This window comes from Aotus nancymaae, unplaced genomic scaffold (assembly GCF_030222135.1).
Source record: "Aotus nancymaae isolate 86718 unplaced genomic scaffold, 86718_ANA_hifiasm-v0.15.2.pri h1tg000021l, whole genome shotgun sequence".
Taxonomy (NCBI): domain Eukaryota; kingdom Metazoa; phylum Chordata; class Mammalia; order Primates; family Aotidae; genus Aotus; species Aotus nancymaae.
In genome coordinates, this window is record NW_026988433.1 from 22,734,938 (window position 1) to 22,747,241 (window position 12,304).

At 47.1% G+C, this 12,304-nt stretch overlaps 2 protein-coding genes across 4 annotated transcripts in view; one reads left to right on the forward strand and one right to left on the reverse strand.

Annotated features, from left to right (window-relative positions):
• On the reverse strand, positions 1 to 6,041 carry LOC135276231 (putative uncharacterized protein encoded by LINC00269; the record flags this gene model as incomplete). Its single annotated transcript, XM_064379496.1, has 4 exons — positions 5,992 to 6,041; positions 4,852 to 5,071; positions 381 to 432; positions 1 to 68 (listed from the first exon to the last, which is right to left on the reverse strand). Coding segments are annotated over exons 1-4 (390 nt in total), but the record flags the coding sequence as incomplete, so codon positions are not given.
• The window catches only part of ANAPC7 (anaphase promoting complex subunit 7), a 23,525-nt gene continuing 17,243 nt past the window's right edge, over positions 6,023 to 12,304 (forward strand). The window contains exons 1-2 of one of the 3 annotated variants that reach the window (XM_012469082.2): positions 6,023 to 6,221; positions 11,788 to 11,974. In XM_012469082.2, the coding sequence (XP_012324505.1) occupies positions 6,121 to 6,221; positions 11,788 to 11,974 (288 nt within the window). In that variant the 5' untranslated portion in view covers positions 6,023 to 6,120. Of the gene's footprint in view, positions 6,222 to 7,066; positions 7,085 to 11,787; positions 11,975 to 12,304 lie in introns of those variants that run through there. The other 2 variants (XM_064379856.1, XM_012469083.3) reach the window with 2 other exon arrangements.

Below are 12,304 nucleotides of genomic sequence, written 5' to 3' on the forward strand. Positions count from 1 at the left end.
GGGCCGGGCGCGGTGGCTCACGCCTATAATCCCAGCACTTTGGGAGGCCGAGGCGGGTGGATCACGAGGTCAAGAGATCGAGACCATCCTGGTCAACATGGTGAAACCCTGTCTCTACTAAAAATACAAAAATTAGCTGGGCATGGTGGTGCGCACCTGTAGTCCCAGCTACTCGAGAGGCTGAGACAGGAGAATTGCCTGAACCCAGGAGGCGGAGGTTGCGGTGAGCCGAGATCACGCCATTGCACTCCAGCCTGGGTAACAAGAGCGAAACTCCGTCTCAAAAAAAAATAAAATAATAAAATTTTTAAAAAAATTGGGCACAGTGGCTCACACCTGTAATCCAGCACTTCGTGAGCCCAAGGTAGGAGGATTGCTTGAGCCCAGGAGTTTAAGACCAGCCTGGGCAACATAGCAAGACCCCATCTCTACACACAAAAAAAATTTTTTTTAATTAGCTTGGTGTGGTGGTGCGTGCCTATAATCCCAGCTACTTGGGAGGCTGAGGTGGAAGGATCACTTAAGCCTGGGAAGTTGAGGCTACACTGAGGTATGATTGTGCCACTGCACTCCAGTCTGGGCAACAGAGGGAGACCTTGTCTCAAAAATAAAAATAAAAATTTCCAAAGGTGGTAGGTCCTCCTTTGCCTCTAAATTTTTCTCTATAAACATTTTTGCTTCATACATTCTTTGTGTGAGTTTATCAGTATCACAGGAGTGTTATAGCTCTATTTCTTTATAGGAATTATCAACTTTTCTTCTACCATTTAGCCAGTGACATATTCTCCTTCATTCCCATCAGTATATAAACATGATATTTCTCCCATCTGAAAACAAAAATCCTCTCTTTCACCCACTTGCTGTCACTCATGTCCTCCTTCCCTTTACAACAAGGTTTCTTAAGCTTGACACTTTGACATTTTGGACTGGCTACTTAAATATAGGAATTTAATTTTTTTTTTTGACAGTCTCCCTCTGTCACACAGGCTGGAGTGCCATGGAGTGATCTTGGTTCACCGAAATCTCCACCTTCCAGGTTCAAGTGATTCTCCTGCCTCAGCTTCCCAAGTAGCTGGGATTATAGGTGTGAGCCACTGCGCCTGGCATGAATGTAAATTTCTGCTCCACTTTGCTGTGGGGGGCTGTTCTGTACATTACAGAATGTTTAGCAGCATCCCTAGTATCTATCTACCCGATACCAGAAGCAACCCCCACCCCTCCTCATATGTCTCCAGATATTGTCAAATGTCCCCTAGGAACACAGTCATCACCCCGCCTCCACCACAGGCTGAGAACTATTTCTCTGCAGCAAAACTCCTCAAAAGAATTATCAGCTGGGCAAGGTGCCTCATGCCTGTAATCCCAACACTGTGGGAGGCCGAGGCAGGTGGATCACCTGATGTCAGGCATTCAAGACCAGCCTGGTTAACATGGCGAAACCCCTTTTGACTAAAAATAAAAAATTAGCGGGGCACAGTGCATATGCCTGTAATCCCAACTACTGGGGAGGCTGAGGCGGGATAATCGCTTGCACCCGGGAGGCGGAGGTTTCAGTGAACCGCGATCGCGCCACTGCACTCCAGCCTGGGCGACAGAGCAAGACTCCATCTTAAAAAAGGCCGGGCACGGTGGCTCATGCCTGTAATCTCACACTTTGGGAAGCTGAGGCAGTCAGATCATTAGGTCAGCACATCGAGACCATCCTGGCTAACACGGTGAAACCCTGTCTCTACTAAAAATACAAAAAATTAGCTGAGTGTGGTGGCATGCGCCTGTAGTCCCAGCTACTAGGGAGGCTGAGAAAGGATAATCTCTTGAACCCAGGAGGCGGAGGTTGCAGTGAGCTGAGGTCACGCCGTTGCACTCCAGCTCCAGCCTGGGTGACAAAGTGAGACTCTGTCTCAAAAAAAAAAAAAAAAAAAAAAGAATTATCTATCTGCACTGTCTCACATTTGTCTCCTCCCACCTTCTCTTTACCAAAGCGCCACTGAAAATGTTCTTGTCAAGATCCTCAATGACTTCCATGTTGCTAAATGCTATGGCTATTTCTCCATAAGAAGATGAATTTCTGTTTGTTTTGTTTACTGCTATATCTCCATGGTCTAGAACAATTTGTGGCACACAGTAGGTGCAAAATAGACATGTTGAATGAATGTATAGTGAAGATGGAAGGAGAAGAAGGGGGAGAGAAGAGTCCAATTAACAATGAATATTCCATAATCATGATTTATTACATTTATATGGTGCTTCATGATTTATAAACCATTTTACATATAATATGTCAAACCTTTTAATTAAATGAGCTATGACATGAGGTCGTTGATTCATGCACCACACCTGGCCATAGATGTTTTTTTTTTTGAGACGGAATTTCGCTTTTGTTACCGAGGCTGGAGTGCAATGGCGCGATCTCGGCTCACTGCAACCTCCGCCTCCTGGGTTCAGGCAATTCTCCTGCCTCAGCCTCCTAAGTAGCTGGGATTACAGGCACGCGCCATCATGCCCAGCTAATTTTTTGTATTTTTAGTAGAGACGGGGTTTCACCACGTTGACCAGGATGGTCTCGATCTCTTGACCTTGTGATCCACCCGCCTCGGCCTCCCAAAGTGCTGGGATTACAGGCGTGAGCCACCGCGCCCGGCGTAGATGTTTATATTTTAACAGTTTTATTGAGATACAATTTATTTTTTTTTTGGTCTTTTTAAAAAAATTAATTTATTTCATCTGGGCATGGTGGTTCACTCCTAAAATCCCAGCACTTTGGGAGGCTGAGGCAGGCAGATCACTTAAGGTCAGGAGTTCGAGACCAGCCTGGCCAACATGGTGAAACCCCATCTCCACTAAAAATACAAAAATTAGCTGGGCATGGTGGTGGGTGCCTATAATTCCAGCTACTCAGGAGCCTGAGGTGGGAGGGTTGCTTGAACCCGGGAGGAGGAGGTTGCAGTGAGCCAAGATACCGCCACTGCACTCCAGTCCGAGTGACATAGCAAGACTCCATCTGAAAAAAAAAATCAATTTATTTGTTGCAAAATCGACCAAAGTAGAAGTATAATTTATGTAAAATCAACTTTTCCCATTTTATGCATACAATTCAATGATTTTTAGCTGCCAATTTACAAAGTAATACATTGATCATTACAATCCAGTTTTCAAACATTTCCATCACCTCCACAAAGACCCCTCCTATCCAATTGTAGACCCTCCCATTTCCATCCTTTACCCTGAGCAACGACTGATCTACTTTCTGTCTCTATCAGTTTGTCTTTTCCGGAAAGTTCATACAAATAGAGTCAGATTATGTAGACTTTTCTAGTCTGGCTTCTTTCGCCTAGCATAATTTTATTTTTAGCATATATTTGAGATTCATTCATGTTGTTTCAGTTTTTTTTTTAATGGTGTTACATTGTATGGATATGCCACATTTTATCTGTTCATCAATGAATAGTCGAATTGTTTCCGTTTTTGTCAACACAGATTTTTTTTTTTTTTTTTTTTTTTTTCCGATACCCAGGCTGGAGTGCAATGGCGCGATCTCGGCTCACCGCAACCTCCGCCTCCTGGGTTCAGGCAATTCTCCTGCCTCAGCCTCCTGAGTAGCTGGGATTACAGGCACGCGCCACCATGCCCAGCTAATTTTTTGTATTTTTAGTAGAGACAGGGTTTCACCACGTTGACCAGGATGGTCTCGATCTCTTGACCTCGTGATCCACCTGCCTCGGCCTCCCAAAGTGCTGGGATTACAGGCGTGAGCCACCGCACCCGGCCCCTTAAATATGGTTTTAATTCTGAAACATTTCAAATGTAGAAAAAAGTGTAATAGCAAACATTTGTATAGTGCTGCAAGGGAGCCAGAGATCACCTCCAACCCCTCTTTTAGCTCTTAGTGGGTTCTTGAGCTGGATCTAGAAAACAAACAAACTGACACCAGAAAGATTAACAAGAGAAAAGTGTACAAATTTTGTTCGTTTCACATGTACGGGGTGGGGGTGGGGTGCTACACAAGAATCTGAAGTCTGAAGAAGTGGTCAAATGCGGGCGCGGTGGCAATCCCAGCACTTCGGGAGGCTGAGGTGGACGGATCACCTTAGGTCAGCCCACTGCTTCTTCCACGGAGGAATTCCAGACCCTAAATGAGTTTAATACCAGTCTGACCAACATGGTGAAACCCCATCTCTACTAAAAATGCAAAAAATTAGCCAGGCTTAGTGGCACATGCCTGTAATCTCAGCTACTCAGGAGGCTGAGGCAAGAGAATCTCTTGAATTTGAAACCGGGAGGCGAAAGTTGCAGTAAGCCAAGATCGCGTCACTGCTCTCCAGACTGGGTGATTGAGCGAGACTCCATCTTGAAAAAAAAAAAAAGTTTGGCCAGGCATGTGGCTCCCCTTGTAATCCCAGCACTTTGGGAGACTGAGGCAGGCGGATCACCTGAGGTAAGGAGTTGGAGACCAGCCTGACCAACATGGAGAAACCTCTTCTCTACTGAAAATACAAAATTAGCTGGGCGTGGGGGCGCATGCCTGTAATCCCAGCTACTAGGGAGGCTGAGGCAGGAGAATCGCTTGAACCCGGGAGGCAGAGGTTGCGTTGAGCCAAGATTGGACCATTGCATTCTAGCCTGGGCAACAAGAGCGAATCTCTGTCTTAAATAAATAAATAAATAAATAAAAGTTAAAAAAATGATGCAGCCAGGCGCGGTGGCTCACGCCTGTAATCCCAGCACTTTGGGATGCCGAGGCAGGCGGATCACGAGGTCAACAGATCGAGACCATCCTGGCCAACATGGTGAAACCCCGTCTCTACTAAAAAAAATACAAGAATCAGCTGGGCGTGGTGGCGCGCCTGTAGTCCCAGCAACTCGGGAGGCTGAGGCAGGAAAATTGCTTGAACCCGGGAGGCAGAGGTTGCAGTGAGCCGAGATTGCGCCACTGCACTCCAGCCTGGAGCCTGGTGACAGAGCAAGACTCTGTCTCAAAAAAACAAAAAACAAAAAACAAAAGATGCCCACCAAAAGCAAATTGAAGATTACATCCAGGAAACAAGAGTAGGGGATGAGATGGGAAAAGGATCTACAGAGCTTCGACTGTGACAAAATCTAAGAACTGAAAAAGTTGACTGGTGAAGATACACTGTGATTTTTTCATAGCATTTCTTTGCATCTGTTACTGCAAAAATCAAATGAAAACAAAATATAGACCAAAACGCCTGTCTCCTTCAAGAAAGGAGCGACAGGCTATATCTGAGAGGGTGATTGTGCAGAATATTCGGACTCTGCCTCATTCGCTCAGTTAGTTACCTCCTTGGTCCCTGTATACACTTGTGTTTGCGATGCAACGTATTTAACCACTCGATGTGACTCCAAGTCAACCATTTAACAACCTGGGCACAAGATTTAAGCAGGCAGTTTCTTCCTCTGTGAGAAGGGAATGACAACTTCGACTTTAAGGATTGGCTTGTGAATATCCAATAACTCGTGTAAAACTTTTGTAGAATCAGCTCGTTCCTGGATCCAGCCTTTATTTCCACAGATCTAGGGAGTCATTTCACAGGGTAAAATATGCCCCTCAAACCAAGGAGTTCATCCTAGTCGACAAGCCTGATTCTGATACAAAACATCTGAGGAGGGGCGCGGCGGCCCCAGACTGGTGCGCATGCGCAACTGTAAAAGCCGTTAGGTCTGTCCCTGGCGCCCGATTAGAATATTTCTTTCCAGTTGGGGCTTTTTTTCCTCACCTTTAATATATTTCTGGTACATGCCCACAGATTTTAATTTCTGAGAGGCACAAATTCCTCTCAGACGCATTCAAATTGACCGAGTAGTCTTATAAGGTGCCTTTTGCCTCATTGTAAATCCTCAGTAAAGTTTGCAGTTTAGGATGTGATGTAATTTTTACGTAAAACTAACAACTCATTCCACCTGAAAGGAACCACGACGGGAGTAGAAAACCGAGTTTCTTTTTATCCGGGCACTTCAGTAGTTACCTCTTACTTGGGGGAGGTGCCGCGTGTGGACCCGATGGACCCCGGCGACGCCGCCATTTTGGAGTTTTCCCTAAGTATCGTTTACCGGCTTTTCTAGTCACTGTTGCCGCAGCCGCCCGCGGCCTGGCAGGGCAGGATGAATGTGATAGACCACGTGCGGGACATGGCGGCCGCGGGGCTGCACTCCAACGTGCGGCTCCTCAGCAGCTTGTTACTTACCATGAGTAATAACAACCCGTGAGTTGAGGCGGGGAGCGGCCTGGGGCTGAGGAGAAAGCGGCGGCGGTCTGGGAGCGCGGGCTGAGGGCGCGTGGGAACAGGCGGGAAGGAGCGGCCGCCGGCGCCAGCTGAGGCTCCGTGGTCAGCGAGGGCCTCGTGGAGCGGAGCCGACTTCGGAGCGCAAGTTGAGTTCATTGAGTGCCGGCGTTTGTGCAGGGCCCCGGCGTCAGCTCTCCGCGGGGATGTTGGCGAGCGGCGGCTTTGAGAAATGGAAGGCGGAGGCTCTGAGGACGACTCTGGCGAGGGTTTCCTGAGGCACCTGTCGCGGGGCAGCGCGACTGTCAAATCGCTAGGCTGAATCCTCCCCTCTTGGCTCCTTCCCGAAGAACGTTTTTTCTCGTTGCAGCTCAGGGAGCCAGTCTCCTGGTTTTGATGTCCTAGCCCCACATCTGATATTGGTAGCCCCCGTTAAGTGTATCAGGAGGATCCACTTTCTCGCCTTGAGAAACCCCTGAAAACGGGGCCTGGTGCGGTGGCTCACGCCTCTAATCCCAGTACTTTGGGAGGCCGAGGCGGGAGGATCGCTTGAGCCCAGGAGTTCAACACCAGCCTGGGCAACAGAGGGAGACCCTGCCTCTACGAAAAATAAAAATTAAACAATTAGCCGGGTGTGGTGCGCGTCTGCGGTCCCAGCCATTCGGGAGTCTGAGGCAGGAGGATCGCTAGAGCCCAGGAAGTCGAGGCTGCAGTGAACTGTGATGGCATCACTGCTCTCTAGCGTGGGGAACACAACGACAGCCTGTCTTAATAAAAGGAAACAGGGCTGGGCGCGGGGGCTCACTCCTGTAATCCCAGCACTTTGGGAGGCCGAGAAACATGAGGTCAGGAATTCGAGACCAGCCTGGCCAACATGGTGAAAACCGTCTCTACTAAAAAAATACAAAAATTAGCCAGGTGTGGTGGCGGGCGCCTGTAATCCTACCTACTCGGGAGGCTGAGGCAGGAGAATCGCTTTAACCCAGGAGGCGGAGTTTGCAGTGAGCCGAGATAGTGCCACTGCACTCCAGCCTGGACGACAAGAGCAAGATTTGTGTCAAAAGAAAAAAAAGAAAGTGACAGGAGACTCCTTTGATGGGTGGGCGTGGCACCTTGTATCCGTGAAGCGCGGGACTGATTCCAGCCTCTGCATGTCCATCCTCTGCTTAAAATCCTTTGTTACACGCATGAAAATTCTTTCCCGTGACCTCTGAAGGCAAACATTTGCCCTCCGCTCTCTGTGACTTCATCTCATTACTCTGTTCACTGTTCTCCAGCCTCCCTGGCTATTCTATTTTGTTTTTATTTATTTTTAGTTTTTTAGATGGATTCTCGATCTTGTCACCCAGGTTGGAGTGCAGTGAGGCGATCTCAGCTTACTGCAGCCTCTGCCTCCCGGGTTCAAATGAATTCTCCTGCCTCAGCCTCCAGAGTAGCTGGGACTACAGGCCAGCACCACCACGCCCAGCTCGTTTTTGTAATTTTAGTAGAGATGGGGTTTCTCCATGTTGGTCAGGCTGGTCTCAAACTCCTGACCTCAAGTGGTCCTCCCACTTCAGCCTCCCAAAGTGCTTGGATTACAGGCGTGAGCCACTGAGCCTGGCCTCATTAGTGTGTTTTGTACCTCATTAGTGAGACCCATCGTTTTGCCACCATCCACTTCGTGTTTACAGGAGCCCTGGTCTCGGTCAGCCTTCTGTGTTTATTCCAGAGCCTTTCACTTGGTTCTGAGTGATTTGTCAAAGCCTACAGTTTCCATGTTACTCTTAGTAGGCGCCAGTTACTCTTAGTTCTCAAAGATGTTACAGGATAGTTTGAAACAGTTTAATTCTCTGGCTAGACTAAGTTTAGCCCATGCTTTTTCATATTAGGTTAGATTGGCAGTTTCCTAGTTTCACGACATGTTTAAGTTCTGACCTTCATAATTTATACTTTAAAATTTCTTGTGCAATAGGCAGTAGACACTTAAATTCAAACAGTGGAGAAGGGGCATGCAGATCAGAATCTTTCCCTGAGTCTTGAGTCTTGAACCTCACTCCACCATTCTTTCTCCAGAGGCAATAACTTTTTTTTTTTTTTTTTTTTTTGAGACGGAGTTTCGCTCTCGTTACCCAGGCTGGAGTGGAGTGCAATGGCGCGATCTCGGCTCACCGCAACCTCCGCCTCCTGGGTTCAGGCAATTCTCCTGCCTCAGCCTCCTGAGTAGCTGGGATTACAGGCATGCGCCACCATGCCCAGCTAATTTTTTTGTATTAGTAGAGACGGGGTTTCACAATGTTGACCAGGATGGTCTTGATCTCTTGACCTTGTGATCCACCCACCTCGGCCTCCCAAAGTGCTGGGATTACAGGCTTGAGCCACCGTGCCCGGCCAACTTTTTTTTTTTTTTTTTTTTTTTGAGGCAGTCTCGCTGTGTCACCAGGCGCCAGGCTGGAATGCAGTGGCACGATCTCACTGCAACCTCCGCCTCCCAGGTTCAAGCAGTTCTCCTGCCTCAGCCTCCCGAGTAGCTGGGACTACAGGCGTGCACCACGACGCCCAGCTAATTTTTATATTTTTTAGTAGAGACAGGGTTTCCCCATGGTCTTGATCTCTTGATCTTGTGATCCACCTGCCTTGGCCTCCCAAAGTGCTGGGATTACAGACGTGCGCCACCATGCCCGGCCGGTGCCTGTATTTTTTTTAAGAGACAGAATTTCACTATGTTGACCAGACTCTAGGCTCAAGCAGTCTTCCCACATCAGTGTCCTGAAGTGTTAGGGTTACAGGTGTGAGACACTGTGCCTAGCTTGTGGAGAAATTAACTATCTACAGAATTATTTGACTCACTCCGTTCTTTCATTATAAGCGGCTGTAGTTTTTACTTGTCAAAGAAAAACAGTAAACTTCAGCCAGGTGCGATGGCTCACACCTATAATCCCAGCACTTTGGGAGGCCGAAGCAGGTGGATCATGAGGTCAAGAGAAATTAGCCAAGCGTGGTGGCACACACCTATATTCGCAGCTACTTGGGAGGCTGAGGCAGGGGAATTGCTTGAACTCCGGAGGCAGAGGTTGTAGTGAGCCAAGATCATGCCACTGCACCCCAGCCTGGCGACAGAGTAAGACTCCGTCTCAAGAAAAAAAAAAAACAGTAAACTACTTTCTCTTATTTGGGAAGGAATGAGATTGGAATTGAAAATATGAGTTCCACATTAGGAATAGTGACCAACTTCTAGTCACTTATAATTCTTGACTAAATACTCAAGTTTTAAAACATTGGTTCAGGCCAGGCATGGTGACTCATGCCTGTAATCCTAGCACTTAGGGAGGCCGAGATGGGCAGTTTGCCTGAGCTCAGGAGTTCAAGACCAGCCTGGGCAACATGGTGAAATCCCGTCTCTACTAAATATAAAAAAATCAGCTAGGCATTGTGGCGGGTGCCTGTAGTCCCAGCTACACAGGAGGCTGAAGACCGAGAATTGCTTGAACCTGGGAGGCAGAGGTTGCAGTGAGCCTAGACCATGCCACTGCGCTCTAGCCTGGGCAACAAAGTGAAACTCTGTCTTAAAAAAAAATTGGTTCCTTTATACTGTCCTTAAATCCCTAAGACTCAAGGAGATAAGAATTCTTCTAGTGCTAGTGAAGTTTACTTTTGTTTTTTTGAGACAGGGTTTTACTCCCCGTTGCCCAGGCTGGCGTGCAATGGCGAGATCTCATCCCACTGCAACTTCTGCCTCCTGGGCTCAAGCGATTATCCTGACTCAGCCTCCTAAGTAACTGGGACTACAGGTACATACCATCATGCCCGGCTAATTTTTGTATTTTCTTTTTTTTTTTTTTTTGAGACGGAGTTTCGCTCTTGTTACCCAGGCTGGAGTGCAATGGCGCGATCTCGGCTCACTGCAACCTCCGCCTCCTGGGTTCAGGCAATTCTCCTGCCTCAGCCTCCTGAGTAGCTGGGATTACAGGCACACCCACCATGCCCAGCTAATTTTTTGTATTTTTAGTAGAGACGGGATTTCACCATGTTGACCAGGATGGTCTCGATCTCTTAACCTTGTGATCCACCCGCCTCGGCCTCCCAAAGTGCTGAGATTACAGGCGTGAGCCACCGCGCCTGGCCAATTTTTGTATTTTCTTTTTTTTTGTGATGGGAGTTTCACTCATCACCCAGGCTGAAGTGCAAGTGGCATGATTTCGACTCACTGCAACCTCCTCCTCTCGGATTTAAGTGATTCTCCTGCCTCAGCTTCCCAAGTAGCTGGGATTATAGGTACTCGCCACCATGCCTGGCTAATTTTTGTGTTTTTAGTAGAGATGGTGTTTCACCCTGTTGGCTAGGCTGGTCTCAAACTCCCAACCTTCAGTGATCCTCCTGCCTTGGCCTTCCAAAGTGCTGGGATTACAGGGTCGAGCCACAGAGCTCAGCCTAAATAAACTTTTATTAAGGTTAATCCTCTTGCTATCCCATTGGCTTTCCCGTTCTCTCTCTCTTTTTTTTTTTGACACAGAGTTTTGCTCTTGTTGCCCAGGCTGGAGTGCAATGGCACGCACGATCTTGGCTTACTGCACCCTCCGCCTCCCAAGTTCAAGCAATTCTCCTGCCTCAGCCTCCCGAGTAGCTGGGATTATAGCATGTGCCACCATGCCCAGCTAATTTTGTATTTTTAGTAGAAACGGGGTTTCACCGGGTTAGTCAGGCTAGTCTGAATCTCCTGACCTCAACTTCCCAAAATGCTGGGATTACAGGCATGAGCCACTGCTCCTAGCCTCCCATTCTTTTTTTACAGTGGCATTTTCTTTAGTATTCAGAGAGCTTTCAGGTTCTTTCAAAACTTCTTTCTGTGTAGCCTCTTCCTAAAAAGGATTCAAAGTGGTAAGGTTTATCAATACTTGATATGAGAGTGTAGATGAATATATATCAAACTTTTAAAAGGGCTTGGTAGTCAGGTGTGGTAGCTCACGCCTGTAATTCCAGTGCTTTGGGAGGCCAAGGCAGGCTGATCACTTGAGGTCCAGAGTTCAAGACCAGCCTGGCCAACATGGCAAAACCCTGTCTCTACTAAAAAAAAAAAAACAAACCGGGCGTGGTGGTACATGCCTGTAATCTCAGCTACTCAGGAGACTGAGGCAGGAGAACAGCTTGAACTTGTGGGGGTGGGGGTTGCAGTGAGCCAAGATTGTGCCACTGCACTCCAGTCTGGGTGACAGAGTAAGACTCCGTTTCAAAAAAAAAAAAAAAGTGGCGGAGGGCTTGGATTGAAGGGGAAGAAAAGATGTATTACATTTTCTCTATGTACCTCCTACTGCATTTGATTCATAGGTATCATTCCTTTTATGTTAAGTAAAGAAAAATTGTGTTGAACAATAAATGTGTTTATCATATTAGCATAGAGTTCAGCTTCCACCTTTCATGCCTCTTTAGGGACTAGCACTTGAGGTACATTTACTCTTTTGTAAGCTGTCATTATGCAAGGCTTTGTGCTAGGCTTGTGTAGACAGTAACAGTATTCCTTCTAAAATTTCAAAATAACCCATGTAGGGGATATACTTTCTTTGTTTTCTAGTGAGTTATTCTCCCCATCTCAGAAGTACCAGCTTTTGGTGTATCATGCAGATTCTCTCTTTCATGACAAGGAATATCGGAATGCTGTGAGTAAGTATACCATGGCTTTACAGCAGAAAAAAGCCCTAAGTAAAACTTCAAAAGTGAGACCTTCAACTGGAAATTCTGCATCTACTCCACAAAGTCAGGTAATTGATGATAGGATTGTGTGATTTTTTTTTTTTTTTTTTTGAGAACGTCTCAGAGAATTTAGAACGGGGTCCCCAGGCCCCAGTATCTGGTCTCTTAGGAACCAGGCTGCACAGCAGGAGGTGGGTGAAGGGCTAGCAAGTATTACTGCCTGAGCTCTGCCTCCTGTCCGATCAGCTGTGGCGTTAGATTCTCATAGGAACACAAACCCTATTGTAAACTAGGCATGCAAAGATCTAGCTTGTGTGTTCCTTATGATAATCTGACTAATGCCTGATGATCTAAGGTGGAACAGTTTCATCCTGAAACCATCCCCTCGCCCCCCATCT